This window comes from Acinonyx jubatus, chromosome D2, assembly GCF_027475565.1.
Source record: "Acinonyx jubatus isolate Ajub_Pintada_27869175 chromosome D2, VMU_Ajub_asm_v1.0, whole genome shotgun sequence".
NCBI classification, from domain to species: domain Eukaryota; kingdom Metazoa; phylum Chordata; class Mammalia; order Carnivora; family Felidae; genus Acinonyx; species Acinonyx jubatus.
In genome coordinates this window covers 67,829,157-67,849,285 of record NC_069393.1, presented here as the reverse complement: position 1 = coordinate 67,849,285, position 20,129 = coordinate 67,829,157, and the positions used below count along the sequence as shown (strand labels likewise).

At 43.0% G+C, this 20,129-nt stretch overlaps 1 protein-coding gene across 4 annotated transcripts in view; it reads right to left on the bottom strand.

Annotated features, from left to right (window-relative positions):
• The window catches only part of ACSL5 (acyl-CoA synthetase long chain family member 5), a 45,464-nt gene that overhangs the window by 11,464 nt on the left and 13,871 nt on the right, over positions 1-20,129 (bottom strand). For 3 of the 4 annotated variants that reach the window (XM_015082937.3, XM_027063060.2, XM_015082938.3), the window contains 9 exons: positions 13,395-13,579; positions 10,633-10,738; positions 5,360-5,424; positions 5,133-5,234; positions 3,408-3,507; positions 2,239-2,417; positions 1,511-1,543; positions 1,371-1,422; positions 549-622 (listed from right to left, as the gene is read on the bottom strand). In XM_015082937.3, coding sequence (XP_014938423.2) covers positions 549-622; positions 1,371-1,422; positions 1,511-1,543; positions 2,239-2,417; positions 3,408-3,507; positions 5,133-5,234; positions 5,360-5,424; positions 10,633-10,738; positions 13,395-13,579 — 896 coding nt within the window. Of the gene's footprint in view, positions 1-548; positions 623-1,370; positions 1,423-1,510; positions 1,544-2,238; positions 2,418-3,407; positions 3,508-5,132; positions 5,235-5,359; positions 5,425-10,632; positions 10,739-13,394; positions 13,580-13,713; positions 13,819-20,129 lie in introns of those variants that run through there. The other variant, XM_015082939.3, reaches the window with a different exon arrangement.

Sequence of the window (20,129 nt, the reverse complement as noted above, 5' to 3'; positions counted from 1 at the left end):
TATTCTAAAGGAGATTTAAAAGCAGCTCCTATTAAACTACAGTTAATAATACTGTGTTGCAGATTTGCAAGTTGTTAAGTGAGTAGATCTGAAAAGTTCTCATCACAAGAAAAAAAACTATGTGTGTTGATGGACTTGGAATTTATCACAGGGACCATTTTGCAGTACATACATATATGGAATCACGTTGTACACCTGAAATTAATACGTCAATAATATCTCAACAAAATTTTTTCTTTAATTTTAAAGAAATTGCCAGGATTGCCACACATAGTTGCACAGGTTTTGCACTGTATGACTGAAGTTAAGGTGCTCCTTAACTTCACTGAGTGTAGATACATGCAGTGATTCTGAGACCAAGGCTGGAAAATGCACAGTCCTCTGGACAAAGATGCACCAGTATTTGTCCACACTGATTCATTGTCAGGCCTTTAACATGGCTTTTGGTTTTGTTTTGTTTTTTGTCTCTGCCTCCTCTAACATCAAGATTAAAATCTTATGACGGATTTATATTTTAATGACTACCTCTTTTTAAATTGACCACTGACCTCCATACATTTGAGAAAAGCAGAACTGTTTGCAACAATATTTTCATGGGTCAACATGGCTCCTTTAGGGTCACCTGTAGGAAATAGGACATGGAAAAAAAGACCCTTTAAATAACTAATAGGTAGCCTTTGGTTGTGAAATAAGAAGCTGCATTCAAATGGTTCTGTTCCAGAGAGTCAAGGGCTTCTCTGGTCACTCTGTCTTTTTATGAATGGTATAGGACTCCGTTTATGAATGATTAAGGCACCCAGAGACACTACTGCTGACAACATTGCTAGACTTCTACTACCACAGAGGGTACAGCCACAATCTCACATTGCAACAGTCGAAAATAAAACTCCAAGTGACCCCCCACCCCCCAACCTTGCACTCTTTTCATGTTTAAGACTTCAGACCTAACTATATTTCCTAGCTATCACATTACAAACTGGCACATGGGGCCATATCTAAATCTATTCAGAGTTATAACAGATAAGTAGCTTCAGGGGTAGGGATGGGCACACACTGATCTGTGTAGAACTGTCCCTGAGTCACCTTGATTGAAACCATTCTGGTGGTGTCAAGTTGAGAGAGTGGTGGTTGGGGAAGAAAATTGACTCTGATGCCATCTGTATGGTTCCTGAAGTCCATAGCATGGAAAAACCTCCCCGTGTGTTCCATGAAGTTTACTTGCTTATACTTACATTTTTCCATGTGGGCATCCATACTCAAAACTTAGGTTGTATGACCCTAAGGATAGGGTATATTTACCAGACCAGTGGTGACTCACACTATGTTTTTGGCTGAGCAGAGGCCTCTGGGACAGCTTCATGGGCACTGACCTGTGGTCCCACTGGTGAAGCAGATGATACTCAGGTCTTCTGGTCTAGGGGGCTAGAGGAGGAAGCACAAAGGATTAATCCACCAAGAGCTTTGGGAGTTGAATATGGCAAAACTCAATTTTGGGCAGAAGAAAACTTACCATAGGTTTTCTGAAGTTCTCTTTGCCTAGATTCTACGTGAACAGAAAGCCAAGAAAGGAAGTCATTGGTTAAGATGAACAGACTTATGACAAACACAGCCCTCTCTTTCCTTTTCCATGTAAACACCTCCCTTTTCTGTGGGAATCAAAGCAATGCTCTAACCCAGATCAGGCCTAGAAGCCAATATTCAGGCAGGGAAGAACATAAGGTTTCCCTAGAATACCAGCCTCAAGCGGGCAGATTTCAGATGTCCAAACTTCCCATTGTATTCTTGAGGTCCAGTCATCTAGGACCATTACTAAATCTTTCTGAATAATAGGAATAGTTGACATTTCAGGGCTCACTATATACCAGTCGCTGTCCTGAACACTTTATATAGATTGACTCATTTAACACTTTACAACTCCTCTGTGAGTTAGGGACTATTTCATCCTTATTTTACAGAGGGGAAAAGGGAGATGTGGAGAAACTTTCCTAAAGTCACCTGACTAATAGATGTGGAGCTGGAATATGAACCCTGTAACCTGACTCCAGGACCCTCATCCTTAGCTACCACTGACCTCAGTATTCATAAATCCTCCACTTAGAAGACTGTGCCCATTGACCACAGACCTTTCTTCTCCTCTGGCATGGCTTCTGAATTGTTTTAGAGAAATAATTCTCAAACTTCACGGCATGAGTCTCATTTACTCCTCTTAAAGCTATTATTTGAATTTAAAGCCCATACCTCAGCATCAAACAGCAATAAGATCTCAACTCCATTTTTCTCTCCTCTTTCCTTTAGGTCATCCTCAAAGGGATCCATGAGGATGATCAATTTCAGGCCTGGGGTGAGGCCCTTCTTCACATTCTCTATCAGGAGAGATGCCTTTTGGGGAGTGTCACAGATCACCGCAGAGATATTAGCTGGAAGCAGAAACAGAGCCAGAGGTCACCTTCATGCCCTGCTAGGTACCTGATTGCCTTGCAACAAGGAAGAGATTTTTGAAAATTTCAAAGCTAGTGGGTACCCAAAGGAGATTATGTCTGCATATCAGATTTATAATGCAGAAAACCTGAAGCATTCCATCAATAATAAATGAGCTTAATTGAAACAGAAGCACATAGTTTTCATGCATGCTACCAACACAGTTTGCAGTTTCTAGAGTCATGTAATTCTTTCTGCTTAAGAATACAGACAACAAACATGGATCACTTAGGTGTGGTCCTGTCACTGTGTTTTATTTTGGGGAGGGAAGTAGGGAGTAGAAGAGAAAAGGGACAAATGGGATTTTAGCAGACAAACATTTTATGATTCTAAATGTTAACATTTGCTGTGATAGTTGTTTGTAAAAATAAAAAAAAAACAACAACTGCTGATTATGTTTATAGTTTAAATGGGTCTACTCAATCTACTAGTTCTGGGACAGAAGGTAAGATCTTGGATATGTGAAAGAGCTGTTACTTGACCTTTGAGCTTGTACTTATTTCTCTAACCATGGTAATTTTTTTCTACAAATTCACCATGGACATTGGTGCATGCTGGCTAACTGTACTGACTTGGATTTATAATGATAGGAAATGAAATCAGAAGTTCCATAGTGATTTAGTCAATTAAATGACTCAGTCACTCACTCGATGACCTTTTATCCAGTGTGGCCAAAGTAAGGCATCTTATCTCTAAACTATACTGTCACACCGTGCCACCTTGAACATTTTATTGAACTTTCTATCTGTACATATCCCTGCTTGTGCTTTTGGTAACTTCCTTGTAAATTATATCCTCGGTACTACAGGACAGGAAAGACTTGAGCAAATTCTGGCCATAGCATTCCAAGTCTGTTAACCAAAGCAGATATTGAGGAATCACTCAGCATGAACACAGAATCAAGTTATAATTTAATAGCAAAGCTTTACCCTTGTTGACAATGTATATGATGGCGTCTGCTCCCAAGGTATCATACAGGGGGACGGCTACCATGGAGTATGTGTAACAAGCCAACTCAGAGATGATCCACTGTATGGAGAAAAGCTCCAGTAAGAACTAGAGAACGCTTTGAAAGGGAAGAGTATTACTTCAGTCATTCAGCCCACAAAAGCTTGTTTGAGGCCTTCGTGTTAAAAGAAATCATGTGGGGCCCTAGAGACTTCCATTGCTAATGCTGTAGAGTACAGCTAAATAAAGGAGATAAGCTAGGCACAGAGACGACTACTACACAAAGGACCAAAATCCAAAGGTGGAAGTGCAGTAAGTTCTATCCATAAGAGGTACAGAAAGCATTCGTTTTAAGGAATTTAAAGGAAGGAGAGATCACTTTTGGGGTGGGGTAAAGGCCATCTGGGACTACTTTGGGGAAAGTGATGGAAATGGGGCAGGGCTTTGAAGGACTGGTAAGATTTGACTATGGAGGTGGAGGCAGAGCAGGCATTCAGGGAAGAAGGAAGTGGATGAACAAAGGATAGCACAACATCACTGTATATACATCAAGAAGCGTGAAGGTTAATACAAAATGAATTGGAAAGGTGGGTCAGCATCTGCGAGTGGTGGGCCTTAAATGTCAGTCTAGGTGTTACGGACTGAGTTGTGTCCACCCCCCAACCCCCCTGAAAATCATGCTGAAACCCTAACACCCAATGTGACTGCTTTGGGAGATAGGGCCTTTCAAGAGGTAATAAATAAGGTCCTAAGGGTGGAACTCTGATCCAATATGACTGGTGTCCTTATAAGAAGAGGAAGAGGCACCAAGGATAACAGAAGAGGCCACGTGAGGACTCATTTTGAAGGCAGCCATCTGCAAGCCAAGAAGAGAAGCCTCAGTAGAAACCAAACATGCTGACACCTTGATCTTGGACTTTCAGCCTCCAGAACCATGAGAAAATAAAGTTCTATTGTTAAGCCACCCAGTCTGTGATATTTTGTTGTGGTTGCACAAGCGGACTAATATACCAGGTTTGGCATTAAGTTCCTAAATTAGAGTCAAGGATATCCCTTCCTATTGAGGCTGGGTGTAACAAAGTGGAGTGTGTAGATTCACCCAAAAGTACAGCCAGTGCCCTCTCAGCTTTTAGGTTAAGCAACTGGCTCTAGTAAGCATAGGACTTCCAACTATTCTGAAGCATACAAAGGCTTTCTCTGAGGATACTGGCCTAATGACTTAATTAAAGCTTGAGTCCAATCATCTTAATGTCTATATCTTCTTTCAACTCACTATATAAAGATGGTTATAGCCACTCTCAGTAGCAATGGGTACCTTGTTTGACAAGTTCAAGTACAACATGAATGTTCCAATTCTAATACAAACACCTCCCCTCCTTTCTACAATGTCCACAAGCTCTTATTTGCCAGCTCCCCACAGCGTCCTTACTTTCTCCTCATTTGGCAGAGACTGACTTAAAGTGAATCATAATGGGCTAGGAAATAAGAGAAATCCAGTTACCAACTTAGATCATTGGACATTCAACCAGGGATTAAGGAGGCTCTGAGGTGTAACTCTTTACACTGGAACAATATTTAAAGAGTAGGAGGTCTTTAAATAGTTTTGGTAAGTCATCAGCAAGTATAACAGTATTGGTTTCAGGGTGGGGTTTAAGTCTTTAGACATAGCCCTGACTCATTTCTGGAGTTAACTTCAACATGGTTACCTCTGGCCTATTCTGAGCAAAGATGCCAATGAATTGGTCTGTTGATGGCCCATATCCTTTATGCAAGAGACAGGAGCCCAGGTATTCTGCTCGATCAGACACCTACAAGACAGGGGTGGGGGTGGGGGTGGGGGCAAAAAAAAAAAAAAAAAAAAAAGCAGTCAAGAGACCAAAGTAGCTCAGAATACCACAGTAAGAATCTATCCAATACTGTGGGCATGACTTACCTGCTTGTAAGACAGCCATCTGTAGGGCTGGTTTGGTTTTCTATATCCCAAGCAAGGCCCATTATCTAAAAACATAACATTAAAAGAAAATCAGCTCCATCTGCAAATCCTTTGGATCATAGAAGATAGCAGGGGATTAGGAAGAGACAAGACACAAAGGAGGAGAAATCCAGTAAGAATGTGAGCTACTCTCATGAAGGAAATTCAAAGGCAGTAAGTACTCAGTTCTCAAAGGCAGAAAGAGTTTTTACAACACATTAGAAATATTTAGGAAGTGCATTTGGAACTACATTTGAAACATTTAGGAAATGTTTTCAAACATTCAGGGTGTTTCGGTGTTGGAATATGTGACCCTTAATGGGAACAGACATTTGAAGAAAACCGGCAGGATGGACAACCCATATGATGTGAATAAGTAAAATCCCACAAGAAACACAAAGAACCTATATTGGATAATCTTGGATTGAGCTTCCTTATAATAAAAGAAATGTATGCTCATAAAAAATATGTAAAAAGTCAAAATATGAGCTGTCAATGATTCCATCACCTAAACACCATTATCTTTATCAAATATCAAATTATCAAACACAAATATCATTAACACTGATCTTTATTTTCATAGTTCCTTTGTATAATTTTACAGGGTTATGTTCATTCCACATATACACTTTGGATCCTGCTTCCCTCTCCCATTTGATTTAAAAATTCCCATGTTGTCATGTCTTCTCTATAGAGATTTCAGTGGCCTTTTATGACCATCAATGAAGGGTTCTACTGCAGTTGAATTTATCTCAGTATGAGTATTTAGGTTGTTTCCAAATTTGACACCTTAAATAATGCTATAATAAATACTCTCAAATCCTAATTTCAAGTTTAGGACATTTTCTTGGAATCTCTGAAATGAAATAACTTGGCTGGGGAGGGCTCGGGAGTTGTGGCGGTCAGTGAGGCTCTGCTGCACAAAGCAGTTGTGACAATTGGCTTTTCTCCCACCAGCGACATTTCAAGTAGTAGACACTAAATAGTATCTTTTTATCATACCTTCTGGTTTGATACGCTTAAAAAGTACTTCCGTCTAAGTTTCTTTAAAGCTATTCAGGTGGGACCCTTTCCCCTCGTTTCATTTACCCTCTTGAATCACCTGTTGATGTACTTAGCCTGTTTATAGAATGTCTTCTGAGATACTGAGGCTCATAAGGAACCACAGTGACATATGTGCACTTGTGCACACACAGTTGCACACCTGTACACACGCACACATACGTTCACTTTCGATATTTTTTTTAATATATTTTTTAACATTTATTTATTTTTGAGACAGAGAGAGACAGAGCACGAACGGGGGAGGGTCAGAGAGAGAGGGAGACACAGAATCTGAAACAGGCTCCAGGCTCTGAGCGGTCAGCACAGAGCCCGACGCAGGGCTCGAACTCACGAACCGCGAGATCGTGACCTGAGTTGAAGTCGGACGCTTAACCGACTGAGCCACACAGGCGCCCCGTCACCTTCGATATTTTTACAATTGTGGCGTACATTTGGCAAGAGAAGAATGAAGCTTCGTAATTGCTGAAGGTTGGGAGCTCCACTTGCTAGAAACAAACAGTAAACGCGGCTTTGAAAGTCACGGAAGTGGTGTTGTCGAGCTAGGGAGAAACGCTAACTAACGGAGAAGCCCCCTCATCCAAGCCAGAAATAGACAGAGTTATAAATAGAAAAGTGGAAGTGAAGGAAATTTTACCCAGAGGATCTAGCCAAATTGCTGGAGGAATTTGGATCTTGCCAAAAGGAAGCATTCTGAGACAGAGTTACTAAGAATTCAGACGTAAATAAGTGAACTTCCAGCCTAAGTGACAGAAGGAAAGGGAAAGAAAGCCAGGAAGAGAGAACCACTCTGATTAAAGACATATTTAAAAAATGAATGAGGAGACTGTCCACGGGAAACGCTGCTACTTTTTCCTTCTGCTGAAACAGCTGCACGAATGTGCAAGAAGTCAAGCCTGACACTAACTTTCCCGGAAGCCGGGCACGTGCTGGTCTGCAAGCTGCTCCCAGCCACTTCTCCATCCCGGAGAACGCACCTCCCGTGGCCTACTGCTGGGATCCCTTGTATTAAAATCCTCACTAGTGGGGCGCCTGGGTGGCGCAGTCGTTTAAGCGTCCGACTTCAGCCAGGACACGATCTCGCAGTCCGTGAGTTCGAGCCCCGCGTCAGGCTGTGGGCTGATGGCTCAGAGCCTGGAGCCTGTTTCCGATTCTGTGTCTCCCTCTCTCTCTGCCCCTCCCCCATTCATGCTCTGTCTCTCTCTGTCCCCCAAAAAATAAATAAACGTTGAAAAAAAAATTAAAAAAAAATCCTCACTAGTGATAGCTAGCACCGATGGCATGTGACTCCGGGCACATGGGTAACTATTGTTACCCCTAAGGCACGAAGCATCATGAAGGACTGGGGCAGTTTCTTCAAGCCCACTCAGTAAGAGAATGGTGATAAATGTGGAAATACCATTCTGCATCCCATCACTTCCCTAATGATGAACATTCTAGCAGAGGCCCACGGCCAAGGAACAAGTCAAATAATTGGCCCAAAGGGGCACCAACTGAAGCCTCATTAAACTCGGTGCCCTAATCGGCTTCAGCCTGATTAGCCGAAGTCCTGACCGGGCAACAGCCTCGCCTTTGATTAGCTTCGTCCCTCTGTTCTAAGGTGCGGCCATCTACAAAGAGCCTGCCGGTGAACAATTGCTTGGCCAAATTGCTGCCTTCAGCTAAGTAAGAGTGGAAACTCTGGCTCCCAGAGCCCCTGGGAAGCTTTGTCAAAGATTCAGATTCTTGGGTCTCACTGTGTGGAATTCTGATCTGCTGGAACAGGGCAGAACTAGAGGAGAGTGTAGTTTAAACACTCTCCGTAGATGATTCGCAACACAGACCATCTATTGGGTAGGGGTTAAAAGCATATGTTAGGGCTGATGTTTTCATCTCCACTTGGGACCAGACGTGTCATTTTCTGTTTCACGTGCCTGCTTCCACGAGAAACCCTTTTAACTTTATCTGCTTAGTTTTAATTTCGTATCAAAAAACATCTTCCTTTTTTTGAAAACTATATAATGTTTCTTAATTTTGTTTTTGGGATAGACAGAGTGGGAGTGGAGGAGGGGCAGAGAGAGAGGGAGACACAGAATCCGAAGCAGGCTCCAGACTCCGAGCTGTCAGCACAGAGCCCGACGTGGGGCTCGAACTCGCAAACTGTGAGATCATGACCTGAGCCGAAGTTGGACGCTTAGCCGACTGAGCCACCCAGGCGCCCCTTGAAAAACCTCTTCTCAATGAGGTGTCATACATGCCACTTATCATGTGCTAAATGGCTTGTTTCCAGTTACAATAACAACACAGTAAAGAAAACTCACTGAAGCAAATTTTGAAAAAGGGAAAATTCTAGGGGCGCCTGGGTGGCTCCGTCAGTTGAGCGTCCAACTCTCGCTTTTGGTTCAGGTCATGTTCATGAGATGAAGCCCCGCTATCAGCACAGAGCCTCCTTGGGAATCTCTCTCTTTCTCTCTCTGCCCCTCCCCCTACCAAAAATAAATAAACTTAAAAAAAAAAAAAAGAAAAAGAAAATTCCAAAGGAAAATCTTTTATGTTAGCCATATTGTATCTAAAGTTGCCAAAAAGTAAAGAAACTGATGGTTGGTTGGGGGTTTCTTTGTCATTTGCACGGAAGTCTAAATTAAGTGCTGACCCAGAGCCAGAAATAACCAAGTACAGTCCCCTTTGGAGACTTCAGAGAGAAGTTTGCTTTACAATAAGCCTTTCTTTGTCTGAAGGAGCAACTACTTTTATAAAACACTTAAGAGCTGACTGAAAATAGAACAATCTAGTCAAACGGACAGATTTCAGAATCAGCTGCAACATTTTCTCGTTCCATCACCTTTGGAATGTCCCCGAACCTCTGACTTGCTGTTTCCTCATTTTTCAACGTTTTTTATTTATTTTTGGGACAGAGAGAGACAGAGCATGAACGGGGGAGGGGCAGAGAGAGAGGGAGACACAGAATCGGAAACAGGCTCCAGGCTCTGAGCCATCAGCCCAGAGCCTGACGCGGGGCTCGAACTCAAGGACCGCGAGATCGCGACCTGGCTGAAGTCGGACGCTTCACCGACTGCGCCACCCAGGCGCCCCTGTTTCCTCATTTTTAAGAATAGAGGCAATAATAACTACTCATGAAGGTTTAGGGGAGGTTAACGGGCTAGATGTGTGTTGTGCCTGCACGATTTGCACCTGGCGGGAGTTGGCTGTTACATATTGCCACAGGTAAAAGGCAGAAGGGAAGAAGGGATAGGAAGTCACAGAGGCAAGGGCGCCCGGGTGGCTCAGTCAGTTAGGCATCCAACTTTGACTCAGGTCATGATCTTGTGGTTCATGAGTTCGAGCCTTGTTTCAGGCTCTGCGCTGACCGTGCAGAACCTGCTTGGGATTCTCTCTCTCTCGCTCTCGCTCTCTCTCTCTGTCTTCCCCTCCCCCACTTCTGTTCTCTCTTACTCCCTCAAAATAAATAAATAAAATTAAAAAAAAAAAAAAGATGTCACACAGGCAAACCCATGTCTGGATAAAATGTCACCAAAGACTAAAGATGTAGGGAGAGCTATAAGCTGGTTGATTTTGGAAGGAAACTAGTGTGCCTCGCCTTGTGTTCAGTAATACAGATATAGGTAGTGAGCCTTGGTATGTACCAAATGAACCTGCCAAAGTGCATGTGGTGGTGTTTCTAAGGAGGTCCAAAAGATAATTGCCTTCTGTGATACTAAAGAGTAGTGGCATGGACCAGGATCGGGGTCAAGGACAAAGTAGATCGGGAGCCCTGGATGCCAATTCCGGCTCATATGCTGCATCTGTAAATTCAGGGAATTGCATTTACGAAAATCCCGTTTCTGAACAAATATAATGGACCCGTGAGCTAATCAAAATACTTTCCTCCACATTATTGTCAACTCTTTACCAACTTGCCGGGGAGGTCCTCTTTGTGTTAAGTAAGGAACAGATTCAGAGGCAAAGTGATTTTGTACAAGGTCACACAGCAGAAAGGGAAGAACTGGTTTTAAACTCAAGTCTGTCTGACACTGGTTCTCTCCCCCCGTTCTGATGCTATGTCCCCTGCATTTTGTATGTCAGCATTCTACTCAGACTACCATTGGGTTTAAGAAGGGAGACAGGGGAGAAGAGGTATACAACAAGACCACACGTTGGTCTTCTTGCAGTCAAGATTAGATTTCCAGGCCTACCAGACACAGCAAGTCCTCTTTGGAAAACTTCATACAGCGTCCTGGCATCTGAGAAGTAGTAATGTGAGTCATTGTCCTTCTGGCCAGCACCCTTCCGTGCTCCTCCCTAAAACACAAGACCAAGTTTAGGCCAAGCCTGAGTGTCTCCTATCCTTTCCAAACCACTATGGATTGAATTCTTCAATTCAACCATATATCATATATTCAACCATGTATACTGAACATTGAGGTCACAGGAATGGTCCCTTTATTATTGAATGAAGTTTTAAATCTCAAAATTGTAGCATCTCCACATTATAGAAACCCAGTGAATGTCACAGTTACATTTTTGGCACTCTCCTCCAACCCGTCTAGACACACACACACACACACACACACACAGAGGAGACATAATGCTATAATTTTATATTTTAAAAAAATCACACCAAGTTTAAACATCTGTCGAATGCATACTTTGTTCCAGCACTGTGCAAATACTGCAGATGCAAAGTGAGTTAAGACAAAGTCACTATCCATCAGCATCTCATAAATGAGAGTCTACGGAGTGGAGGTGAAAAGGGAAAACATGTGACTATAATACTGTGATGTGCATACTGTAATACCAATGTACATTCTGGGAGATGAATAATGCTACCCACTCTGGGTTAAGTAGAAAGGTTGCAAAGAAATAATACTTAATAGAGACTTTGAAGATAAGTAAGCATTTACCAAAAAGTTTTTTTAATGTAATTTTATTCTTAGGGATTAGGTGTTTCTTAAAATTTTTTGTAATGTCTATTTATTTTTGAGAGAGAGACAGAGTGTGAGCAGGGGAGGGGCGGAGAGAGAGGAAGACACAGAATCCGAAGCAGGCTCCAGGCTCTGAGCTGTCAGCACAGAGCCCAATGCGGGGCTCAGATTCATGAGCCGTGAGATCATGATCTGAGCTGAAGTTGGAGGCCCAGCAAACTGAGCCACACAGATGCCCCTACCAAAAAGTTATAGTTTGGTAACTTTGGTAGAGGGGAGGAAAAGGAGAACAATTCAGAGTGAAGAAATGGTCTGGATAAAGACGCAGAGGTGAGAAGACACATTGCCAAGCCTGGTGGATAGCTAGAGAGCAAGGTGTTAAAGAGGGATGGTATTGTGGCTGGGGATATGCCTAAAAATGTAAGTTACTGCCGAGAAAAGGGCCAAAAAAGTACAGGGGATAACACATGAGGTTATAACAAGAGATCTAACTTAGTCTAGAGCATCAGGGAAGATTTCCAGGAGATGTCACATTAACTCAAGACGTCAACAACAAAGTTCCCTGTCTAGCAAAGGAAGATAGGGTCTTAACTCTTTGTTTATAAGGAAGAAGGAAGAAGGAAAGATGATTCAGACTCAACTTTTGGTAACTGGATGAGAAGAGATGCACTTAACTGAGAGCAGAAGGGGAAACAGGAAAATGTGTGTGTGTGTGCATAAGGGAGAAGCTATGAAATATAGAGAGTTGCTGAATTTGAGTGTCACTGAGATGGACTGGAACTGGGGAGATTTCAGAACTAGAAAGTTAGATTCAGGTGTCATAACCTTTAGGTACGTGTTCACCAACCCTTGTGTTAGAGAAATCAAGAGATGGTGAGATGGAAACTCTAGACGAGGGGGAGGAAAGAAGCTAAGTGACAAAGACTATCTTGCAATTAGGAAGAGATCTCACTGAAGGATATTATGAAAGACAAAAAGAGAAGTTTTAAGAAAGATGAATTCTCAAGTCAAGTGAGAGGAAGGCTGAAGGAGAAATCATTGAATGTTGAAGTTAGGTTATGCGTGAGCCAGAGGAGTTTGGGGAGATGGTAGTAACACAGGTGAGATCTCAGCGGGTCAATGGTCAGAAAAGGACATCGACAGGCTATTCTTAAAGAACTCTGGTGGAAAACGGAAGGATTGAAAGGAGGTGGTGATCTGAAGCTGTGGGATGAGCAGCATAGGAAGATGTCAACGAAGAATGTGCAAACATCCCAGGATAAAAGCGGGGGTGGCGGAGAGTGGAGGCAGCTTGGAGGAGATTCTCAAGTAGAGGAAAGAAGTTCCTGAAACGATCAGAAGAGGTTAGCCTTATAAAGGAACAAAAATGCTTTCTTCTCTGAAAAGGAATGAATGTGAAAAATGAGGAAGAGAACATTCTGGGAGCTCTGCCTTTGCTCAGAGAGGTAGGAAGCTGTGTGACTTGTTGAAAGTTGGGGAATTGAGGCAAAAAGCCCTCTTCAGCTTCTGCCAGTTTTAAGAATGAATATGGACCCAAAGCCAGAATTTAACTTCAGGAAATAACCTCTTTACCATTCTCAGGTATTAGGTATCTCAATGACGGCTTTCTCCTGCCACCAACACTGGCTCTATCACCTAGATAACAGGTCAGCAAAATTTTCCCATAGAGGGCTACATAGTAAAAACTTGGGGCTTCGTGGCGCACATCTCTTTTTATTTGGTTAACATCTCTTAAAAGATGTAAAAACCATTCTTAGCTGGCTAGTTGCTCACATAAGGGTGGATTCCGCCCATGGGCTGTAGTTGACCAACCCTGATCCAGATTATTAGCATCCTAAAACCTAGCTGTGGTTTTATGGCTGTTAAAAAGAAAGTACGCCAGTAATAGAAGTTGAAATTTGTAGATTTTCTGGCGATGGTTAACCTAAAAGGCTTCCTTTCCAATGCTATACCTGATTCTCCTCCTGAGTTATGCCAAGGACTTGGATTACATTTTGCGCTTGATCAAACTAGAAAGAGGATTGGTCAGTTACCTCGATTCCCACCGACTGGTTGTTCAAATCCACAGGAGGGAGGACTGGCTGCGGTCTGTTGATCAGCCACAGGAAGATGGCAGTTCCTAAGGTCAGGATGCAGATGAGTGCCGGAGTTGGAAGTGGAGAAAACAAGAAGTTAAAGATAAAAAGCATCTTTGTGAATAGCAGCAGGAAATTCAGGCCTTAAAAAAAAAAAAGAAAAGAAAGAAGAAAGAAAAAGTTAGAGAAAATGGCCATATATATATTTTTTTTACTCGACAGTCGCGTTTACAAAAGGACCCACACACATACACGCATGCACTCGCGAACTTCTAACCCTCCAACAAACCAGGGTTGGACCTCTCTCGGGACAGAATTTCTCTTACTGTTTACTTTAGCAAAGTTGAAAATAATACAGTGCATTCTCTACCCGCCCCCCACCCTGCCTGGCCACAACTTGACTGTCCTCCCACAAGGCAGAAGGCATTAAAGGAAACATTTAACATTTAATCATTTCCTAGACAATTTTGCAAAATGATTGCCTTTTTGTTTTTTGGCCCAACAGGGCCTAGAAGAAGCCTTTCTGGATCCAAACTAAGCCGGTTGTCAGAGGAGGGCACTCTGGAGAGCTTCTCCTGCCCAGCCAGACCGAGGGTCAGGAAGGACTCTTCTGGCTGGATTTTTCTAGTATAAAACAAACAGAACAGGGAACCTCTGTAGAGGTGACAGAGCAGATTTTAAAAATCAAGCTTTCTGCATGAATGACATTTCCTGCTGACCAGCTACACCTTGCTCATTGCTTTCTTTCTTGAAGCATCGGGAGAGTCTCAGGGATCAACAGCATTTCAGCTTGCTGTGTCCAATGCCCTTTCCTCCAGGGAGCCTTGGAGAAACCATTTTTACTGGAGGCAATGTCAGCCAGTTACATGGAAAGGGTGCTGGAAAATGCACCTGATGCATGGTAGCAAGTGAGCACTGAAGACTGAGGCCAGGAGGAGATCTCAGGGAACTGAAAGCAGCAAAGCTTTGTCCCCAACCCAGCTTTTCTTGTAGCTTCTAGCGATGTCTGGCTTCAAACTGCTCTAGTAGAAGGAGCTAGTGTTTGGGCAAGTCCTAGGAATTTACTCTGGCTAAGGCCATCTCTTCCATCTCTTGCCTCACAGTTTTCAGACTGGATTGTTTGCGAAAATCATGGAATTTAATCCAACCAATGTCATGACATAGCATTTTACAGATAAGCAAATCGGAGCTCCCAAGGGAAAGTGACTTGTCCAAGTTCACTCAGCATTTCCTGCTGCCGCTTCCCCATAAAAATCTGCAAAACCCCTCTTTCATCCCGAGTCTAGCTTTGGGGTTCAAAGAGACTGAATCTGGCTGGAACCGTAGAGGTGACGGCAAAGGAACATCTGAGTGTTCTCAAGAACACAAATTCTGAATTGCCTTTACTGTCACCTCTAAGATTCAACAGATAAAGAAGATGTGGTTTATATATACAATGGAATACTACTTGGCAATGAGAAAGAATGAAATCATGCCATTGCAGAAACGTGGATGGAACTAGAAGGTATCATGCTGAGTGAAATAAGTCCGTCAGAGAAGGACAGATATCATATGTTTTCACTCATATGTGGATCTTGAGAAACTTAACAGAAGACCACAGGGGAAGGGAAAGGGAAAAAATAGTTACAAACAGAGAGGGAGGCAAACCATGAAAGACTCTTAAATACAGAGAACAAGCTGAGGGTTGACGGTGGGGGTGTGGAAGAGAGGGGAAAGTGGGTGATGGGCATTGAGGAGGGTACTTGTTGGGATGAGCACTGGGTGTTGTATGTAAGCCAATTTGACAATAAATTCTATTAAAAAAAAAAGTTGACTGCAGGGCCCTATGGAATACTATCTCAGAGATGAGACCAAACATTCCCACTTTAAAATTGAGAGAACAAAGCAAGCCTGAGAGAACAAGTTTTATCAGGTAAAGATCATAGTTGCCCTGAGAACTCTGAGAACTTTGGGGCTGCTGCCATTAGCTGGCGTCTGGAACTTTCTCCCTCCACCCAGCAAAGGCTAACCGAGCTCAGGAATTGTGTGTGGGAGCAGGCATGGTCACAAGAATGCTTCAGCCATCTTAGCATTTTTCTGCTCCCTGCTTGGCTATTACCTGAATTTGGAGCCATTTTATGGAGGAAAACTGACCTTCCAGAGACTGGGATGACTGTCCCCAACTCCTTGGTGTCTTCCACATTGTGTTTAGGGGAAGAGAAAGACGACAAAATAAAAACAAAGGCAAGGCCCCACAGGTGCTAGGTCACATAAGGACTGGTGGTGCTACCTACTGTGACCGCCTGCCAGGATTGTGAGAGCTGGGATTTTTAGAATCCAGCCTGTCCTGGACTTGTGAAGTGGCACTGGGGGCGACAGAATGTGTTCAAGAGCCAGCCACCCCAGGCGGGGAGGCGGGGCCGCCCCAGGCGGGGAGGCGGGGCCGCCCCAGGGAAAATTATGAAATTGACAAAGCAGGTAGCAGAGCTGAAGCGAGGAGAGACCTGCTCTGTGCTCACCCATCCTGCCACCGCCAGCCTGGTTCCTGAGCTTGGGGACACTGCCACAAGCTAATAGCTTCTGATCTGGGATTCTCTCCTCTGTCCTAATCTCACCTTCAAATTAAGAGACTCTTACCTTTACTCTCCTTCTCACCTATGAGAACAGCCTGTCACACTGAGGACTTTGGCTCCCTTCTTGCAGACGGCAGATTTACATTTTAACAAGAGATTTTGCAAATGTTGTCTTCAAAAGAAGGGCTAGAGGTGAAATTTCTGTGGCAGGTGGCAGCCAGGGATGCGGGGAGGAGGGTGGTCGAAGAGTTGGGCAGACAGCACAGAGAGAGGCAAGGAGAGAGACAGAACCCATGACCAGAGCAAAGTCAGCACCTGCTGTCGACCCGGGCTGGTTGTTACCACACGGTAATGTGAACCCACGATCACGGGATCATCAGATTTTGTTCTCCCTAGAAAACCTAGCACACTGGATTTTTACGAATCCTCAATTTTAACTACAGGCCCAAGCAGTAAGAGTCTGGTATGGGATGAACAAAAAGACATCTGGATTAATCTGGACCATGGTCTGTCAATTCTTAAGCCTTCCTTTCAGACATACTGAAGTTATACAGCCCACAGATGTGATGAGACTGGCCACTTGGATACAAACAAGGGAGATACTTATGAAAGCCAAGCCCACAGCTTCAGGAGAATGAAGTACCTTGCTTGCATTGGCAAGGGATTTTATTTGCAGAAGACACTGAGAGATATATCTGTCAAGTGAAATAGCTTACTCACTTTGTTTGCTATTGTAAATCAGATATTGAACTCAAATAGGACATGTGCAGAATATCAGACAGCTCCTCTCTGCCTCTCCACATTGTTAAAAGTTTATTTATTTTGAGAGCGGTGGGGGGGGGGGGGGCGGGAGGAGCAGAAAGAGAGGGAGGCAGAGAATCCCAAGCAGGCTTCACGCTGTCAGCCCCTCACAAACTGAACTGTGAGATCATGACCTGAGCTGAAACCAAGAGTCGGACGCTTAACCGACTAAACCACCCAGGCGCCCAGCCGTTTTAAAATGTACAATTCAGGGGCGCCTGGGTGGCTTGGTCGGTTAAGCGTCCGACTTCGGCTCAGGTCATGATCTCACGGTCCGTGAGTTCGAGCCCCGCGTCGGGCTCTGTGCTGACGGCTCAGATCCTGGAGCCTGTTTCAGATTCTGTGTCTCCCTCTCTCTCTGCCCCTCCCCTGTTCATGCTCTGTCTCTCTCTGTCTCAAAACTAAATGAATGTTAAAAAAAAAAATTTTTTTTAAATAAAATGTACAATTCAGCAGCATTTAGTACATTCATGATGTTGTACAACCATCACGTCTAGTTAGGTCCAAAACATTTTCATCACGCAAAAAAAAAAAAACAAAACCCAAGTGCCCCTTAAGCAGTTAGTCCCCCTCTCCCCTTCCTCCTCAGCCCCTGGCAACCACTGATGTACTTTGTTTCTATGGACTTACAAATTCTTAATATTTCACATAAATGAATCGTCTATATGGGACTCTCTGTGTCTGACATTTCTCAGCATATTTACAAGGTTTATCCACGTTATAGCATATATTAATACTTCATTTCTTATGGCTGAATAACATTCCATTGTGTAGACAGACATTTTACGGATTCATTCATCAGCTGGTAGATATCGGGGTTGTTCCTACATCTTGGCAATGGTGACCAGTGCTATGAACATTTGTACGCAGATTTTGCTTGAATACCTATTTTCAGTTCTTTACGGTAAATTTCTAGAAATGGAATTACTGGGTCACATGGTAATTTTACATTTAAGCCTTTTGAAGAACCACCAAAATGTCTTCCACAATGGCTGTGCCATTTTACATCCCAAACAGCCAAAGACAGTTCTGATTTCTTTATATCCTCACCAACACTTACTATTTTCTGGGGGGTTTTGATAATAGCCATCCCACTAGGCATGAAATACCATTTCCCTAATGACTAATGATGCTGAACATCTTTTCATATGCTTGTGGACTATTTGTATTTCTTCTGTGAAGAAAGATCTATTACAGTCCTTCGCTCATTTTTAAATTGGGTGGTTTGTCTTTTTTGTTGCTGAGTTGTAAGAGTGCTTTACGTATTCTGGATACTAGACCCTTATCAGATATATGATTTGCCAATATTTTCTCCCATTCTTTCTTTCTTTTTTTTTTTTTTAAGTAGGCTCTAAGCCCAGTGTGGGCCTTAACTCGTGACCCTGAGATCGAGTCAGATGCTCTACCAACTGAGCGACCCAGGTTCCCCTGCTCCCATTCAGTAGTGTGGATAGCCTTCTTAAGACATACACATATTTTTAACCTTATGATGCTAGTGCCAGAGAGGATTTGCAACTATATCACATAACTCTCTCATTGTTCAGTTGGGAGAAGCTGAGAGCCCAAGAGATGGTAAAACCTTTGGGCTACACCACTACTGAACTGGGAAGCTCTGGTTATCATCCCAACCTTTAGAATGAATCCATTACAATTTCCAGATACGTTCAAGTAAATGAGGAGAAAATCTACTGTCTCTTTTGTCACGTGTCCTTTGTCACTCAAGTGACACTTCTGGTTCAGTCATTCCGTGGAACCCTCCACAAGGAGTTGATGCGGCGGCATTTCCTTCTCTCTTTATATCACTATTTGGGAAGGAATGCAGAAGGGGAAAGTGTGACGGTGGCAAAGAGGAAAGAGAGCTGTGTTACACCGTACGTAGGAGTGCCTGTTCCAGGTCATCTACAGATTGTTGAGCAAGCCATACTACACATTAAAATGGTTAGGATGGCCCCAGGTGGAAAGCTTCCTTCACTTTTTGACGTGGTGATAGTGACATGCTGTAGTCCCTTACACCAGCATGTCCATTTGTCCCCAGTCCTCCCCTTGGCTCCCTCCAGGGTCTTCCCTCCTCTGTGGTATGAAGTCACTCGTCTCCTGGCTCCTGACACATTTAGTTCCCAAGCTAGCTGAAGGATACCTTCCACCTTTATACCTGCTTGCAAGCTCCCAGGACCAGCCCCCGTGTCTAGGTTATGACTACCCCATATTCAGCTCAGAGTTTTGCTCCTTTGAGGATTTGGGCCACCATTTCTTCATGAAGTCTCATTTTCTGTGAATGCAGTCCCCAAATGGACCCTTCTACTATTCTAGTTTTTGGTCAACTATGTTTATTGCCATGAAGCTTTCAGGTTATCTTCGACTTACAAATATTGTTTTGTAGTCCCTTTTCTTTGAAAGATCTTATTTTTCCTACATGAATTCAGGTTTCCACCCATATGTCAATTCCCTTCAAGCTTCTGTATTTGCTCTTCCCTTTGCCTGAAACACTATTCCCCGGATCTGAAACAGTGTGTAATACTTATAGGCTGGGTCTCAACTCAAATGTCACCTCCTCAGAGACTTACTCTCTCTGATCACCCTACTTAATATTGCCTTTTCCACTCCAGTCACTACCACAGAACCTTGCTTTCTCTTCTCCATGATACTGTTCACTATCTGAAATAGTCCTAGTCCCTTATCATCCGTTGTCCCTACTGAACTGATGTTCTAACTAGAACAGAGATTTTTGTTTTGTGCACTATTGTATCTCCAATGCCTCCACCATTTCTGGCACATAGTTAGCTTTTGATGAGTGGTTCTTGAATAAATGGCCAGTTTTCTGGTTTAGAACTGTCTGCTTTAAATCCTCTGTTAGACCACATTTCCCTTCCTAAAACTCAAACTCCCAAATCTTAGATCATCAAAAGTCACTCTGGCCAATATTGAGATAGGTACTCCCATATCAGTATTTGGCACAGTATTGGGTTAGGAATGGTAGGGGGTGAAAAGGAGGCATTTCTAACACATACCCAGGACTACTCAGGATGACTATATACCTCTGAGCTTGAAAGACTCTACAAGATGAATCTTATCAAATGATGTCATCTACAGTAGTAAGTGAGCAGGAAATCCAGCCTAGAAAAAATAATTGTGTCAAAGAACAATAAGGCAAATTATCTTTGCTTTTAGGCCTGAAGAACTAACTATTTTCTGTGTGGTAATGAGATATAAATTGCAATCATAAGCTTTTGGGGGAAAAAAAATCTACCTTCTAGAATAGTATACTAATTTGGATTTAATTGGTTTCTCTGTTCCCCTACATGTATGGACTCATTTTGTGGTGATAGAGAGCTCATTAAAA